The sequence below is a fragment of the Mobula hypostoma genome, chromosome 7 (assembly GCF_963921235.1).
Source record: "Mobula hypostoma chromosome 7, sMobHyp1.1, whole genome shotgun sequence".
NCBI lineage: Eukaryota > Metazoa > Chordata > Chondrichthyes > Myliobatiformes > Myliobatidae > Mobula > Mobula hypostoma.
Genome location: NC_086103.1, coordinates 136414698 through 136431358, shown reverse-complemented (window position 1 = coordinate 136431358; position 16661 = coordinate 136414698). Strand labels below are relative to the sequence as shown.

Here is a 16661-nt window from a genome sequence, read left to right as displayed (position 1 = left end):
AAATCTGCTTTAAATTTCCCCCATTTCACATTAAACCTATATCCTCTATTATTTGGCATCTGCACCCTGGAGAAAAAAAACTCTGAATGTGTTTTTATATTGATTCCCATCATAATTTTTATCTACTTCTGTCAGGATAGTCCCCTGATGCTCCAGAGGAAACAAACTTGTCCAGCCTCTCCTTATAGCCAATGTACTCCGATCTGGGCAATGTCCTGGAGACCCTCTTCTGCACCCTCTCCAAAGCTTCCACGTCCTTCCTATAGTGTGGAGACCCAGAAATGCACACAAAACTCCAAATACAGCCTTGTTAAGACAATTTCTCATATCTCAGTAAGTAAATGAGGTAGATTTAGAGGTAGCTGCCAAAGGGTAGAAAAGAAGAACGCTAGGAAGCAGAGTTTTTTAGATTAGATTAGATTATGAGGACATGCAGTCCTCTTTTATTGTCATTTAGTAATGCATGCATTAAGAAATGATACAATTCATTCCTCCAGAATGATATCACAGAAACACAAGAGTTTTTATGTGTATTTCACGATGTACTGACTGTAAAGAGGCAGAATACTCCATTCCCAGAATCACTATTTCCTGTATTGTTGACAAAAAAATTATGTCCCAGCAGGAAACACTCAGCAATTCATTGTATCCAAATCAATTAGTTTCATATTTATTTAATTTCTCCCATAAATCACATCTAGTTTCATTTTAGAATCTATTACAAGCACAGCTTGCCACCATTTATCCAGGAAAAACAATGGATGAACAATGCTTCTAAAATATATTCAGGGAAATTATGGTGCTAATCCTGATACAAGGATCTCATTCCAAATTGATGACCATCCATTTGCCTCCATGTACGATGTCTGACCTGCTGAGTTCCTCCAGCAGTTTGCTGTTGTTCCAGACTCCAGCATCTGCAATCTCCAAAGGTACAATCTGTCGAATGGCACGTTAGGCATCTTCAATTGCACGCACAAGATCCTGTACCACAGCAAGAAGGGGGTTATAAAGTGCATTGAATGATGTTTACTCTTCACTCACTGCTACCAAAGTTATGTCATTATCACAATTCTACCCGTACAGCTTATGTGACATACAAGATATTAACCACAAGACTACGCTGATGTAACTCCCTCCAGCTGCTCCAGTGACCACGAGCTGATGTTTCAGCCGGGACACTTTTGGAAGGCTAAGATTTGTTTTAAGGACTTGTACTCAAAGAGTTTTTAATAATCTGTCCATGTAGAGAGAATAACGTTAGAGAAAATCTAATATGAATCCCTGATTGGCAGGATAATTTTACAGAGTTTAAGCGCTGACAGCACTCTTCCCAATGCCCTGCTCCCATCTACTAGTCTCTTCTCAATCCCCTGCTCCCATCTACTAGTCTCTTCTAAATCCCCTGCTCCCATCTGCTAGTCTCTTCTCAATCCCCTGCTCCCATCTGCTAGTCTCTTCTCAATCCCCTGCTCCCATCTACTAGCCTCTTTCCAATGCCCTGCTCCCGTCTACTAGCCTCTTCTCAATCCCTTATTCCCATCTACTAGTCTCTTCTAATTCCCCCACTCCCATCTGCTCGTCTCTTCTCAATGCCCTGATCCCGTCTACTAGTCTCTTCTCAATCCCCTGCTCCCATCTGCTAGTCTCTTCTCCTTAAAGGAAAATCCTGCCTGACAAACCTATTACAATTTTTTGAGGAAATTACCAGTAGGCTAGACAAGGGAGATGCAGTGGATGTTGTCTATTTGGATTTTCAGAAGGCCTTTGACAAGATGCCACACAAGAGGCTACTTAACAAGATTAAGAGCCCATGGAATTACAGGAAAGTTACATACGTGGATAGAGCGTTGGCTGATTGGCAGGAAACAGAGAGTGGGAATAAAGGGATTCTATTCTGGTTGGCTGCCGGTTACCAGTGGTGTTCCGCAGGGATCAGTGTTGGGGCCGCTTCTTTTTACATTGTACATCAACGATTTAGATTATGGAATAGATGGCTTTGTGGCTAAGATTGCTGACGATACGAAGAAAGGTGAAGGGGTCAGTAGTGCTGAGGAAACGGAGAGTCTGCAGAGAGACTTGGATAGATTGGAAGAATGGGCAGAGAAGTGGCAAATGAAGTACAATGTTGGAAAATGTATGGTTATGCACTTTGGCAGAAAAAATAAACGGGCAGACTATTATTTAAATGGGGAAAGAATTCAAAGTTCTGAGGTGCAACGGCACTTGGGAGTCCTCGTACAGGATACCCTTAAAGTTAACCTCCAGGTTGAGTCAGTAATGAAGAAGGCGAATGCAATGTTGGCATTCATTTCTAGAGGAATAGAGTATAGGAGCAGGGATGTGATGTTGAGGCTCTATAAGGTGCTGGTGAGACCTCACTTGGAGTACTGTGGGCAGTTTTGGTCTCCTTATTTAAGAAAGGATGTGCTGACGTTGGAGAGGGTACAGAGAAGATTCACTGGAATGATTCCAGGAATGAGAGGGTTAATATATGAGGAACGTTTGTCCGCTCTTGGACTGTATTCCTTGGAGTTTAGAAGAATGAGGGGAGACCTCATAGAAACATTTCGAATGTTAAAAGGCATGGACAGAGTGGATGTGGCAAAGTTGTTTCCCATGATAGGGGAGTCTAGTACGAGAGGGCATGACTTAAGGATTGAAGGGCGCCCTTTCAGAACAGAAATGCGAAGAAATTTTTTTAGCCAGAGGGTGGTGAATCTATGGAATTTGTTGTCACGGGCAGCAGTGAAGGCCAAGTCATTGGGTGTATTTAAGGCAGAGATTGATAGGTATCTGAGTAGCCAGGGCATCAAAGGTTATGGTGAGAAGGCAGGGGAGTGGGACTAAATAGGAGAAAATGGATCAGCTCATGATAAAATGGCGGAGCAGACTCGATGGGCCGCATGGCCTACTTCTGCTCCTTTGTCTTATGGTCTTATGGTCTCAATCCCCTGCTCCCGTCTACTAGTCTCTTCTCAATCCCCTGCTCCCGTCTACTCGTCTCTTCTCAATCCCCTGCTCCTGTCTACTAGTCTCTTCTCAATCCCCTGCTCCCATCTACTAGTCTCTTCTCAATCCCCTGCTCCCATCATCTACTAGTCTCTTCTCAATCCCCTGCTCCCATCTACTAGTCTCTTCTCAATCCCCTGCTCCCATCTACTAGTCTCTTCTCAATCCCCTGCTCCCATCTACTAGTCTCTTCTCAATCCCCTGCTCCCATCTACTAGTCTCTTCTCAATCCCCTGCTCCCATCTACTAGTCTCTTCTCAATCCCCTGCTCCCATCTACTAGTCTCTTCTCAATCCCCTGCTCCCATCTACTAGTCTCTTCTCAATCCACTGCTCCCATCTACTAGTCTCTTCTCAATCCCCTGCTCCCATCTACTAGTCTCTTCTCAATCCCCTGCTCCCATCTACTACTCTCTTCTCAATCCCCTGCTCCCGTCTACTAGTCTCTTCTCAATCCCCTACTCCCATCTGCTAATCTCTTCTCAATCCTCTGCTCCCATCTACTAGTTTCTTCTCAATCCCCTGCTCCCATCTGCTAATCTCTTCTCAATCCCCTGCTCCCGTCTACTAGTCTCTTCTCAATCCCCTGCTCCCATCTGCTAATCTCTTCTCAATCCCCTGCTCCTGTCTACTAGTCTCTTCTCAATCCCCTGCTCGCATCTACTCGTCTCTTCTCAATCCCCGCTCCCATCTACTAGTCTCTTCTCAATACCCTACTCCCATCTGCTAGTCTCTTCTCAATGCCCTGCTCCCGTCTACTCGTCTCTTCTCAATCCCCTGCTCCCACCTACTCGTCTCTGCTCAATCCCCTGTGCCCATCTACTAGTCTCTTCTCAATCCCCTGTGCCCATTTACTAGTCTCTTCTCAATCCCCTGCTCCCATCTACTAGTCTCTTCTCAATCCCCTGCTCCCATTTACTAGTCTCTTCTCAATCCCCTGCTCCCATTTACTAGTCTCTTCTCAATCCCCTGCTCCCGTCTACTAGTCTCTTCTCAATCCCCTGCTCCTGTCTACTAGTCTCTTCTCAATCCCCTGCTCCCGTCTACTAGTCTCTTCTCAATCCCCTGCTCCCATCTACTAGTCTCTTCTCAATCCCCTGCTCCCATCTACTAGTCTCTTCTCAATCCCCTGCTCCCATTTACTAGTCTCTTCTCAATCCCCTGCTCCCGTCTACTAGTCTCTTCTCAATACCCTACTCCCATCTACTAGTCTCTTCTCAATCCCCTGCTCCCATCTACTAGTCTCTTCTCAATCCCCTGCTCCCATCTACTAGTCTCTTCTCAATCCCCTGCTCCTGTTACTAGTCTCTTCTCAATCCCCTGCTACTAGTCTCTTCTCAATCCCCTGTTCCCATCTACTAGTCTCTTCTCAATCCCCTGCTCCCATCTCTGTCTCTTCTCAATCCCTGCTCCCGTCTACTGTCTCTTCTCAATCCCCTGCTCCCATCTACTAGTCTCTTCTCAATCCCCTGCTCCCATCTACTAGTCTCTTCTCAATCCCCTGCTCCCATCTACTAGTCTCTTCTCAATCCCCTGCTCCCATTTACTAGTCTCTTCTCAATCCCCTGCTCCCGTCTACTAGTCTCTTCTCAATCCCCTGCTCCCATCTACTAGTCTCTTCTCAATCCCCTGCTCCCATCTACTAGTCTCTTCTCAATCCCCTGCTCCCGTCTACTAGTCTCTTCTCAATCCCCTGCTCCCATCTACTATCTCTTCTCAATCCCTAGCTCTCTTCTCTCCCATCTACTGTCTCTCTCAATCCCCTGCTCCCATCTACTAGTCTCTTCTCAATCCCCTGCTCCCATCTACTAATCTCTTCTCAATCCCCTGCTCCCTCATCTACTAGTCTCTTCTCAATCCCCTGCTCTTCTCAATCTGCTCCTCTACTGTCTCTTCTCAATCCCTGCTCCCGTCTACCTCTTTCAATCTGCTCCCATCTACTAGTCTCTTCTCAATCCCCTGCTCCCGTCTACTAGTCTCTTCTCAATCCCCTGCTCCCATCTACTAGTCTCTTCTCAATCCCCTGCTCCCATTTACTAGTCTCTTCTCAATCCCCTGCTCCCATCTACTAGTCTCTTCTCAATCCCCTGCTCCCATCTACTAGTCTCTTCTCAATCCCCTGCTCCTGTCTACTAGTCTCTTCTCAATCCCCTGCTCCCGTCTACTAGTCTCTTCTCAATCCCCTGCTCCCATCTACTAGTCTCTTCTCAATCCCCTGCTCCCATCTACTAGTCTCTTCTTAATTCCCTGCTCCCATTTACTAGTCTCTTCTCAATCCCCTGCTCCCATTTACTAGTCTCTTCTCAATCCCCTGTGCCCATTTACTAGTCTCTTCTCAATCCCCTGCTCCCGTCTACTAGTCTCTTCTCAATCCCCTGCTCCCGTCTACTAGTCTCTTCTCAATCCCCTGCTCCCATCTACTAGTCTCTTCTCAATCCCCTGCTCCCATCTACTAGTCTCTTCTCAATCCCCTGCTCCCATCTACTAGTCTCTTCTCAATCCCCTGCTCCCATCTACTAGTCTCTTCTCAATCCCCTGCTCCCGTCTACTAGTCTCTTCTCAATCCCCTGCTCCCATCTACTAGTCTCTTCTCAATCCCCTGCTCCCATCTACTAGTCTCTTCTCAATCCCCTGCTCCCATCTACTAGTCTCTTCTCAATCCCCTGCTCCCATCTACTAGTCTCTTCTCAATCCCCTGCTCCCATCTACTCGTCTCTTCTCAATCCCCGTTCCCATCTACTAGTCTCTTCTCAATACCCTACTCCCATCTGCTAGTCTCTTCTCAATGCCCTGCTCCCGTCTACTCGTCTCTTCTCAATCCCCTGCTCCCATCTACTCGTCTCTGCTCAATCCCCTGTGCCCATCTACTAGTCTCTTCTCAATCCCCTGCTCCCATCTACTAGTCTCTTCTCAATCCCCTGCTCCCATTTACTAGTCTCTTCTCAATCCCCTGTGCCCATTTACTAGTCTCTTCTCAATCCCCTGCTCCCGTCTACTAGTCTCTTCTCAATCCCCTGCTCCCATCTACTAGTCTCTTCTCAATTCCCTGCTCCCATTTACTAGTCTCTTCTCAATCCCCTGCTCCCATTTACTAGTCTCTTCTCAATCCCCTGCTCCCATCTACTAGTCTCTTCTCAATCCCCTGCTCCTGTCTACTAGTCTCTTCTCAATCCCCTGCTCCCGTCTACTAGTCTCTTCTCAATCCCCTGCTCCCATCTACTAGTCTCTTCTCAATCCCCTGCTCCCATCTACTAGTCTCTTCTCAATCCCCTGCTCCCATTTACTAGTCTCTTCTCAATCCCCTGCTCCCGTCTACTAGTCTCTTCTCAATCCCCTACTCCCATCTACTAGTCTCTTCTCAATCCCCTGCTCCCATCTACTAGTCTCTTCTCAATCCCCTGCTCCCATCTGCTAATCTCTTCTCAATCCCCTGCTCCCGTCTACTTGTCTCTTCTCAATCCCCTGCTCCCATCTACTAGTCTCTTCTCAATCCCCTGCTCCCGTCTACTAGTCTCTTCTCAATCCCCTGCTCCCATCTACTAGTCTCTTCTCAATCCCCTGCTCCCATCTACTAGTCTCTTCTCAATCCCCTGCTCCCATCTACTAGTCTCTTCTCAATCCCCTGCTCCCATCTACTAGTCTCTTCTCAATCCCCTGCTCCCATCTACTCGTCTCTTCTCAATCCCCGTTCCCATCTACTAGTCTCTTCTCAATACCCTACTCCCATCTGCTAGTCTCTTCTCAATGCCCTGCTCCCGTCTACTCGTCTCTTCTCAATCCCCTGCTCCCATCTACTCGTCTCTGCTCAATCCCCTGTGCCCATCTACTAGTCTCTTCTCAATCCCCTGCTCCCATCTACTAGTCTCTTCTCAATTCCCTGCTCCCATTTACTAGTCTCTTCTCAATCCCCTGCTCCCATTTACTAGTCTCTTCTCAATCCCCTGTGCCCATTTACTAGTCTCTTCTCAATCCCCTGCTCCCGTCTACTAGTCTCTTCTCAATCCCCTGCTCCCGTCTACTAGTCTCTTCTCAATCCCCTGCTCCCATCTACTAGTCTCTTCTCAATACCCTGCTCCCGTCTACTCGTCTCTTCTCAATCCCCTGCTCCCATCTACTAGTCTCTTCTCAATCCCCTGCTCCCATCTACTAGTCTCTTCTCAATCCCCTGCTCCCGTCTACTAGTCTCTTCTCAATCCCCTGCTCCCGTCTACTAGTCTCTTCTCAATCCCCTGCTCCCATCTACTAGTCTCTTCTCAATCCCCTGCTCCCATCTACTAGTCTCTTCTCAATCCCCTGCTCCCATCTACTAGTCTCTTCTCAATCCCCTGCTCCCTTCTACTAGTCTCTTCTCAATCCCCTGCTCCCATCTACTAGTCTCTTCTCAATCCCCTGCTCCCATCTACTAGTCTCTTCTCAATCCCCTGCTCCCATTTACTAGTCTCTTCTCAATCCCCTGCTCCCATCTACTAGTCTCTTCTCAATCCCCTGCTCCCATCTACTAGTCTCTTCTCAATCCCCTGCTCCCATCTACTAGTCTCTTCTCAATCCCCTGCTCCCATTTACTAGTCTCTTCTCAATCCCCTGCTCCCATCTACTAGTCTCTTCTCAATCCCCTGCTCCCATCTACTAGTCTCTTCTCAATCCCCTGCTCCCGTCTACTAGTCTCTTCTCAATCCCCTGCTCCCGTCTACTTGTCTCTTCTCAATCCCCTGCTCCCATCTACTAGTCTCTTCTCAATCCCCTGCTCCCATTTACTAGTCTCTTCTCAATCCCCTGCTCCCGTCTACTAGTCTCTTCTCAATCCCCTGCTCCCATCTACTAGTCTCTTCTCAATCCCCTGCTCCCATCTACTAGTCTCTTCTCAATCCCCTGCTCCCGTCTACTAGTCTCTTCTCAATCCCCTGCTCCCATCTACTAGTCTCTTCTCAATCCCCTGCTCCCATCTACTAGTCTCTTCTCAATCCCCTGCTCCCATCTACTAGTCTCTTCTCAATCCCCTGCTCCCATCTGCTAATCTCTTCTCAATCCCCTGCTCCTGTCTACTAGTCTCTTCTCAATCCCCTGCTCCTGTCTACTAGTCTCTTCTCAATCCCCTGCTCCCATTTACTAGTCTCTTCTCAATCCCCTGCTCCCGTCTACTAGTCTCTTCTCAATCCCCTGCTCCCATCTACTAGTCTCTTCTCAATACCCTGCTCCCATCTACTAGTCTCTTCTCAATCCCCTGCTCCCATCTACTAGTCTCTTCTCAATCCCCTGCTCCCGTTCACTAGTCTCTTCTCAATCCCCTGCTCCCATCTACTAGTCTCTTCTCAATCCCCTGCTCCCATCTACTAGTCTCTTCTCAATCCCCTGCTCCCGTCTACTAGTCTCTTCTCAATCCCCTGCTCCCATCTGCTAGTCTCTTCTCAATCCCCTGCTCCTGTCTACTAGTCTCTTCTCAATCCCCTGCTCCCGTCTACTAGTCTCTTCTCAATCCCCTGTGCCCATTTACTAGTCTCTTCTCAATCCCCTGCTCCCATCTACTAGTCTCTTCTCAATCCCCTGCTCCCGTCTACTAGTCTCTTCTCAATCCCCTGCTCCCATCTACTAGTCTCTTCTCAATCCCCTGCTCCCGTCTACTAGTCTCTTCTCAATCCCCTGCTCCCGTCTACTAGTCTCGTCTCTTCTATAACCCATGTTTCAAGAAACAGTCCCTGCAACATATCTCTGATTAATTTCATGCTTTATGAATGGATCACTATAATACTTCTTGGCTAATTATTTAATATGTAATGAAGCTAATTGCGAAATATTCAAAGCTGGTGTCTACTCTCCCATGATTTTCATAATCGTTCCAATTGACTTTTACAAAAGGGAAAACAGTTGACTAAATTGGCTATGAAGTGCAATTTTGAGTGGCTGTAAATGTGAAGTGAATTATCCCAATTATCATCATGAAAATTATTGCACCTGCTTTTGTTAAGTAGATCCTTCAAACCCAAATGCAGGCAGACTGAGGAGATAATTTTATGTTGCTATCATAACTGATGCCACCTTTTAACTTTTATTTTGTATTACAATTATGCAATGTGATTCTATTTGCTTTCAGCCCTCTTGTCAGTATTACGGCAATATTTTTAGAAGTCACAATACCATCACTGTAGTACGATTAACTGATTAGGATTCCCCCAAATTTAGAAAGTTTAAAAAAAACACTAATCAATGTGAACATACTGATTAGAGACAAATTACTTTACCTGGTATGTGAATTCAAAATAAATTGGATGAGGAAGAGGAGGTTGGTGTGGCAAAAAAGTGGGAGAGTGGGATGAGATGCTGCTGCTCAAACTTGCATTGAGCCATAATAACATAATTTATATGAGCAGAATTAGGCCATTCAGCCCATTGAGTCTGCTCCACCATTCCATTATGGCTGACTTATTATCCCTCTTAACTCTATTCTCCTGCCTTCTCTCTTTAACCTTTGATGCCCTTAACAATCAAGAACCTATTAATTTCTGCTTTAAACATACACAATAACCTGGCCTCCAGTCATCTGTGAAATGAATTCCACAGATTCACCATCTCCTCATCTCTATTCTAAAGGGACATTCCTCTATTCTGAGGCTGTACCTTCTGGTCCGAGACTCCCACACCATAAGAAACATGCTCTCCACATCCACTCTATCTAGGGCTTTCAATATTCAATAAGTTTCAATGAGATCACCCCTCATTCTTCTGAATTCCATCCAAACACTCCTCATTCATAAACCCTTTCCTTCCTGAAATAATTCTTGTGAACATCTCCAATGCCAGCACATCTTTTCTTAGGTAAGGGGCTCAAAATTGTTCACAATACTCCAAGATCAGTTTGACCAATGCCTCAGCATTACATTTTTGTTTTTATATTCTAGTCCTCTCAAAATGAATGCTAACATTTCATTTGTCTTTCTTACCACCGACTCAACCTGCAAGTTAGCCTTTGCACCTACATGAGAACTCCCAATTCCCTTTGCACCCTGTGATTTCTAAATTTTCTCTCCATTTAGAAAATATTCTACACCTTTATTCCTTCTACCAAAGTGCATGACCATGCACTTCACTACACTATATTCCATCTGCCATTTCTTTGCCCATTCTCCTAATCTGTCTAAGTCCTTCTGCATACTCCCTGCTTCCTCAAAACTACCTGCCCTTCAACCTATCTTTGCAAAATTGGTCAAAAGTCATCTACTCTACCATCCAAATCATTGACAAATAATGTGAAAAGAAGTGGTCCCAACATCAACCACCTCATCACTGGGAGCCAACCAGGAAAGTCCCCCTTTATTTCCACTCTTAGTTCTTTGTTAGTCAGCCAATCTGTTATCCATGCTAGTATCATTCCTGTAATACCATGGGCTCTTGTTTAGCAGCCTCAGGCACAACACCTTGTCAAAGGCCTTCTGAACATCCAAGTAAACAACACCCATTGACTTACCTTTTGTCTATCCTGCCCGTTAATTCCTCAGAGAATTCCATCAGATTTTACCCCTAAACCTTATTCTTAATAATGGACTCCAACATTTTACCAACCACTGAAGTCAAGCTCACTGGCCTATAATTTCCTTTTTTTTTGCCTCTCTCCCTTCTTAAAGGGTGAAGTCACTTTTGCAATTTTCATGTACTCTAGAATCTAGTAATTCTTGAAAGATCACTACAATCTCTTCAGCTACCTCTTTCAGAACCTTGGGGTGTAGTCTATCTGGCCCGGATGACTTATTTACCTACAGTCCTTTCAGCTTCCCAAGCACCTTCTCCTTAGTAATAACACCTACACTCTGCCCCCGATACTCTCAAATTTCTAGTGTACTGCTGGTGTCTTCCACAGTGAAGACTGATGCAAAAGTTTATCTTAATTGCTTTGTGCCCCCCATTACTATCATTGCAACAATGCAGAGGACACGGACTATTAGATCCGAATGGGAACGAGATGAAAATTGTAAGCAACAGAATGCCCAGGGTTATCTCTGCAGACTGGACACAGATGTTTCACAAAGTGGTTGCCCAAACTGTTAATTCCCGCATTATGCAGAAGACCATGTTGTGAACACCAAATGCAGCACACCAGATTGGAAGGAGTGCCAGTGATTTGCTGTTTCACCCGGAGACGCTGTTAGAGTTTCTGGCTAGTGGGAAGTATAGAAGAATGTGTGGTGTGTTGCATTGCCTATGGTAGCTGGGAAAAGTACCATCAGAAGAGGGGTAGTTGGTGGAAATGGAACAGTCTCTGTGAAATGTTATGGAGACATGAGGGGAAAGTGTATCACCTGGTGGAATTTCTTTGAAGATGGTAAAAATTGCAGTATCAGTGCACTAGAAAAAGCGTTGAAGGAGTGGGCCCAGGTAGGACTGAAATAAAGACTTCCATATTCTAATTGATCAATCCCAGCTGATCTGACTTGATGATATGTAAACATGTAAGCTTGATGAATGAAACCAGGGCAGAGGAAGAACAAAATACTGATGCAGCTGGGAGGTGCAAAACATTGCAGTAACTGGAATTTGGGTCTGTGTTGATCTTCTTGAATGGTTCGACAAGTTCAAGGCCCACTCCAGTGATTCCACTTGCATATTCCCTTCTGCCATCACCCTCTAAATGATCCTCTTTGTTTGATCTGCTGCCTGTGAGAAGCTGAGCATTAGCTACCCTGGCAAAGGTATCCTACAAAAGATAGCATGCATTTCCTTAATAGTGATGTGAACCCACTTCTGAACAAAGATGCTATGATAAACATTATCATCATCTGTTGGACGTTTATGATGCCGTCTCACTACAAGCATGTAGTGTGTAGTTTGGACAACTGCCAGAATCACACAGATATTTTGGTGCCTTCGCATGAGGTGACAAAGACATTCCACTGTTGTTCCACCTGTTCCGGTTCACTTGTGACATATAACAACAACTCAATTACTTTCTCACTGGACCCCTGAAATGTGACTCGCTGACCTTGTACTTGCTGTGTTTGAGTGCTGCAAACGTGCACACACAAGACTGCGTGACCAGTTACAACTGACTGTCTGGGTCAGTTGCACAACTCTGAAGTTTGGCCTTGCTTTTGCCTCTTACATGATGCCTACAGTCACATGGACCTTCCGTGCAAAGCCCTCGAGTTTCTGCTATGGTTGTTCCATATACAAATTATGAGGAGTATAGATGGTGTAAGTACATACGAGCTTTTACCCCTGTGTTTGGGTGAGATGAGAATTAGAGGTCAGAGGTTTAGGGTGAAAAGTGAAATATTTAAGGGGGAACTATTTCACTAAGAGGGAAGTGTAAAACAAGCTGTCAATGGAAGTGGTAGATGCAGATTCTATTGCAAGATTTAAGAGAAGTTTGGATAGGTACAAGGACGAGAAGGGTGTGGAGGGCTATGGTCCAGATGTAGGTAGATAACGACCATGCAGGAAAACATGCTATCATGGACTAGTTGGGCCAAAAGGCCTGTTTATGTGTTGTGGTACTCTATGACTCTGTAAGGCATAGCATTCTGCAACTGTCTGGGCCTCTGACCACAATGAGCTTCTAACCACTCCTGCATCAGATGACCATTCCCCATTGGTCCTGATTGGCTCTATATAAACTTAGAAAAAAAATTGAAAAACATTTACAAAATTAAAAAATATAAAAAACACACACTAAAATATAAAAATAAATTGCTATTAAGCCCCATTCAATTTGGATAAAAATTCACTAAAGTAATGTAAATGTAGAAGACTAACAACTTGCCTTTAAATGGAAGTTTGGCTATGCCTTTGAAATGAATAGGGTTGTGCTTGGCCCTGGGAATAACTGGCATTAGGTTGAAGGTATGCATTGCATCCAGCCCATCAGCTCCATATGGTATTTCACCACTGCTGACTCAGCACCAAATCCAACCACAGAGTGGGAAGTCAAATATACACCCCAAGTCATTCCTATGGTGCAAAGGCAGAATTAGCCAGCACTTTGTTGTGCAACCACTGATGCATCATCAGTTTATCTAGCCCATTGTTTCTCCATATGTTGGGGAGAGGAAGGCCCTGTAGAAGATTAAAGATATGTATTAGAACTTTCAATTTGAAGAATAATGCAGGGCTTCATTGTGCAGTTGATAGCATGTACTCAATATAGTCCACTGGAGTGAATGATGCGTGCAATATAGATAGATAAAATAGAACTCTATCACTAGATTGACCAAAAACTCCACCTTTATTGTAGCCACATTCAATTGTAGATTTCTGATGTAAATGAATGATATCTATGTGCATTGGGATTGAATTGCCTCTTTAAGTGTAAAATACGGATCTTACCTGACTTAAGGACAAGGGATATATATCGGGGAAACACGGCACAGTTTATTTACATTGATATGATGTAAAATGAATCCAAAATTACTGAAAATGTCATGACAACCTAGAAAATAAATCTTTCCTCAAACAGAGTTTTGAGCAACTTCAGTGGGCCTTGTATTCCTGTTTGGAAAGAATCAGCCTGCCTGCTTTGCAGATTACACATTTAAATTATAAACATGGCTAATAAATATGAGACTTCCTGCCGTTTACCCCTGCCTGTGACTATTGCCTCGAGAATCAGGTAATTTAGCATCCTGCGAAGAGCATGACTGGAAATGACTAGCTAAGGAACATTATGAAAAATAAAAAAATATAATGAATGATTGTAAGGGAAGCAAGTGCAATAACATTCCATCACCCTTCGCCTATACGTTTGATGCTTTTATGATTGCTATGTGTTTCTTGTTATAAAAATATGAATCTTACAAATAACATTACATTCTCCACAATTCAGTTCTTTGATATTACAGAAAATATATTTTAAAATAAGGGTCATGACAAAGGTGAAGTTATTCTGCATCTATCAGGACTTTAATAACATACACATGCTTTGATAATTTATGTCTCTGGAGATTAATTTTATGTTTCTGGATACAATATATATGTGTTCTAGCCTTATTATATATTCTGGATGATTATCTGCCATGGTTCAATAAAAAGGACATGATTCTTATTAAAGTTTATATTCTGCAGTGGAAACATGCTTGCAAGCTCTTTTGTCATTTTTCACAAGATGTCAGGCAGCAACTGTGCTGTGACAAATGTGACTTTACAAGCACTTTATTCTTCATTACTGATGGCTTTTTGACCTGTGTGGTCAGCTCACCGTGACGATGTCTTCATGCACAGAGGCAGAGAAAACCTGGCCCTACATTAATTGCAATAATTTGTAGATTTCTGTCCATCTTCAAACATTGGGAAAGAAATGTACATACTCGTCCCAAATTAGCTTTGACTTTGAGATCACCTTTTCGTTCTGTTTTAATCTGCCAGTGTTTTATTCTTAGAAGTTGATGAAAGTCCCTATCCCTTCCAGCGCAGTAGCATTCCAAATGAAACTAAAATAAAAGAAATTTCAAATAGACGTTTTTTAAATTTCAAAGACAAATTGCTTTCACTGCTTTCTTTGAAGAATATCTAATGTTGCTAGTGAATAAATTTGCATGTGAATATTTTGCACGTACCTGAAGCAGCAAGGTGAAATTCTGCTCAAGCTCAATGATTGCAAATTGCTAGATGTCGTCCTTCATTCTATTTTTTATCAATGTCAATAGTCATTTCACCGCAAGTAAATCTTATGTCTTTCGTTGTTGTCTGATACAGCTTCATGGTCAATAAAATCAATAAATGCAGTTCATATTGTAAAAAAAGGACCTTTTTGTCAATGTTTCTCTTGAAGGAAATAATTGCAATTTTTTTGAATAGCCACAATTTTAATCACATTCAAACTGGAAAGTCATATGATTAGACAATTGCAAAATATTTCTATTTGAATGTGTATAGTAGAAGTGAAATTTATTACGGGAAAGGACAAAAAGAATTACTGCTTAAGTGCCCAAGTTATTCGAAGAAGTGTCACTACTTGATCGCCTAGTAACACGCCTTTCCAATTAAGCATGTAATCAACTTGGTTTTCAAATACACATCATTTGCATTTCCAGGTTATGTTTATTCATGTGCAGAGGCAGGTTGATGTTAGTGCATAATATTATGGCTATGAGCAGGATGCACAGATAATATGCTTGTTTCTTTCCTTTGTTAATTCTGCATTTGTGAGCTAGAAAGTGATAGGAATAGCAGGCAAAGGAATTGAGGGTAACAGTAGTGAACAAGAATCACAGCCTAATCCAACTCTATTTGTTCCCAATAATGATATACATACAGTAACCAGCGAAATCAATAAATAATGTTCAGGCACTATATATGTACTCCTTAACTATAAACTATTGTGTCCTGCTGGTAGTAGTGTAATCCCAGATAAACCGAGGTAACTGCTTGTTCATTGATTTTGTGACCTTCATTCATGCCACCTTCCCTTCATCAGATACATTACACACCACTGCTCCCAAAAGCTTTCATTTAGCCATTAAAGCTCCCAAAGAACAATATTGATTTTAAAAGCAGTTACAGTGTTTTCAGAAGTAACTACTAAACTTTGCACTCTCCGTCCTTTAGGTATGACTTTGTAGAGGTGGAAGATATATCCGACACAAACCGAGTTATCCGCGGAAGATGGTGTGGAAATACGGAAGTTCCTCCAAGATTAACATCAAAAAGCAACAAACTAAGGATAACCTTTAAGTCAGATGAATATTTTGTGGCCAAACCTGGATTTCGCATTTATTACTCACCAGTAGAAGTGGTAAGTAATAGCCATTAATAAATTAATAACTAAGGACATAGTTTTGATTCATATTTCCATAAATGGGCTTCATCTGCATGATGCAGCTTGTGTGGATGGGGTGAAGAGATCATCAATCAGGTTAATACTGCAGTCCAGTATGAAAAATGTCATGTCTAAAATATGATGTGGCTTCAAGAGAGAAAAATAACAAGTAAGAACAGCTCAGCTGATGTCAGGAGAGTCATAATGTATTCTCTTTTAACCATTTTAAAAGGTGTTTGGCATCATGATTTTAATTGGAGAGTAGCATTTTGACTTTGGCTGGGAGCTGGAAGTATTTTGTCCAAAATTAATTACGAATCATTTATTTAAGAGAATGAAAAAAACTGTTTGAAGTGATGGAGATTTCCTGTCTTCAAAAAGCAAGAACTTTATCTTAGGAAGGGAATTTCTGAATCCTAGTCAGGTGAAAAGATTCTGTTTCAGAAGAAGTAGGAGCCAACACGAAAAATTGGAATGCTGAAAAAGACTGTTGCCTGCTTTCTTGCTCACCTAACAGTTGTAACTGAGGATGCTTTTCTGTTCAAAGAAGTGGTCCAAAGTCTCAAATACCCTTAACACATAATAGTTGTCATTCTACCCATCTGCACATCAATTCCCACTGTCACTCCCTATACTAGGGCTAATTATCAGTAACCAACTAACCACATGGTCACAGGGAGAACTTGCATATTGATATTACCTGAAATCAGGATCATACTCAGGCTGCTGGAGCTGTGTGTTTCATCACTAATTGAGGTGCCACTGTGCTGCTCAGAAACCTCATGTCACGTTAAAGACATTTCTATCTAGCATTTTATAGTAATTACATTAGATGAAAGCAATCCAAAAGGCTCATTCTAAACTTGTCAGTTCCAGCATTTTTACTTCAGGCTAAAAAAGTTATGAATATC

The 16661-nt window shown here is 43.1% G+C and overlaps 1 protein-coding gene across 3 annotated transcripts in view; it reads left to right on the top strand.

Annotated features, from left to right (window-relative positions):
- Positions 1–16661, top strand: part of pdgfd (platelet derived growth factor d) — a 144403-nt gene that overhangs the window by 89293 nt on the left and 38449 nt on the right. For all 3 annotated transcript variants that reach the window (XM_063054094.1, XM_063054095.1, XM_063054093.1), the window contains exon 3: positions 15540–15726. In XM_063054094.1, the coding sequence (XP_062910164.1) occupies positions 15540–15726 (187 nt within the window). The remainder of the gene's footprint in view (positions 1–15539; positions 15727–16661) is intronic.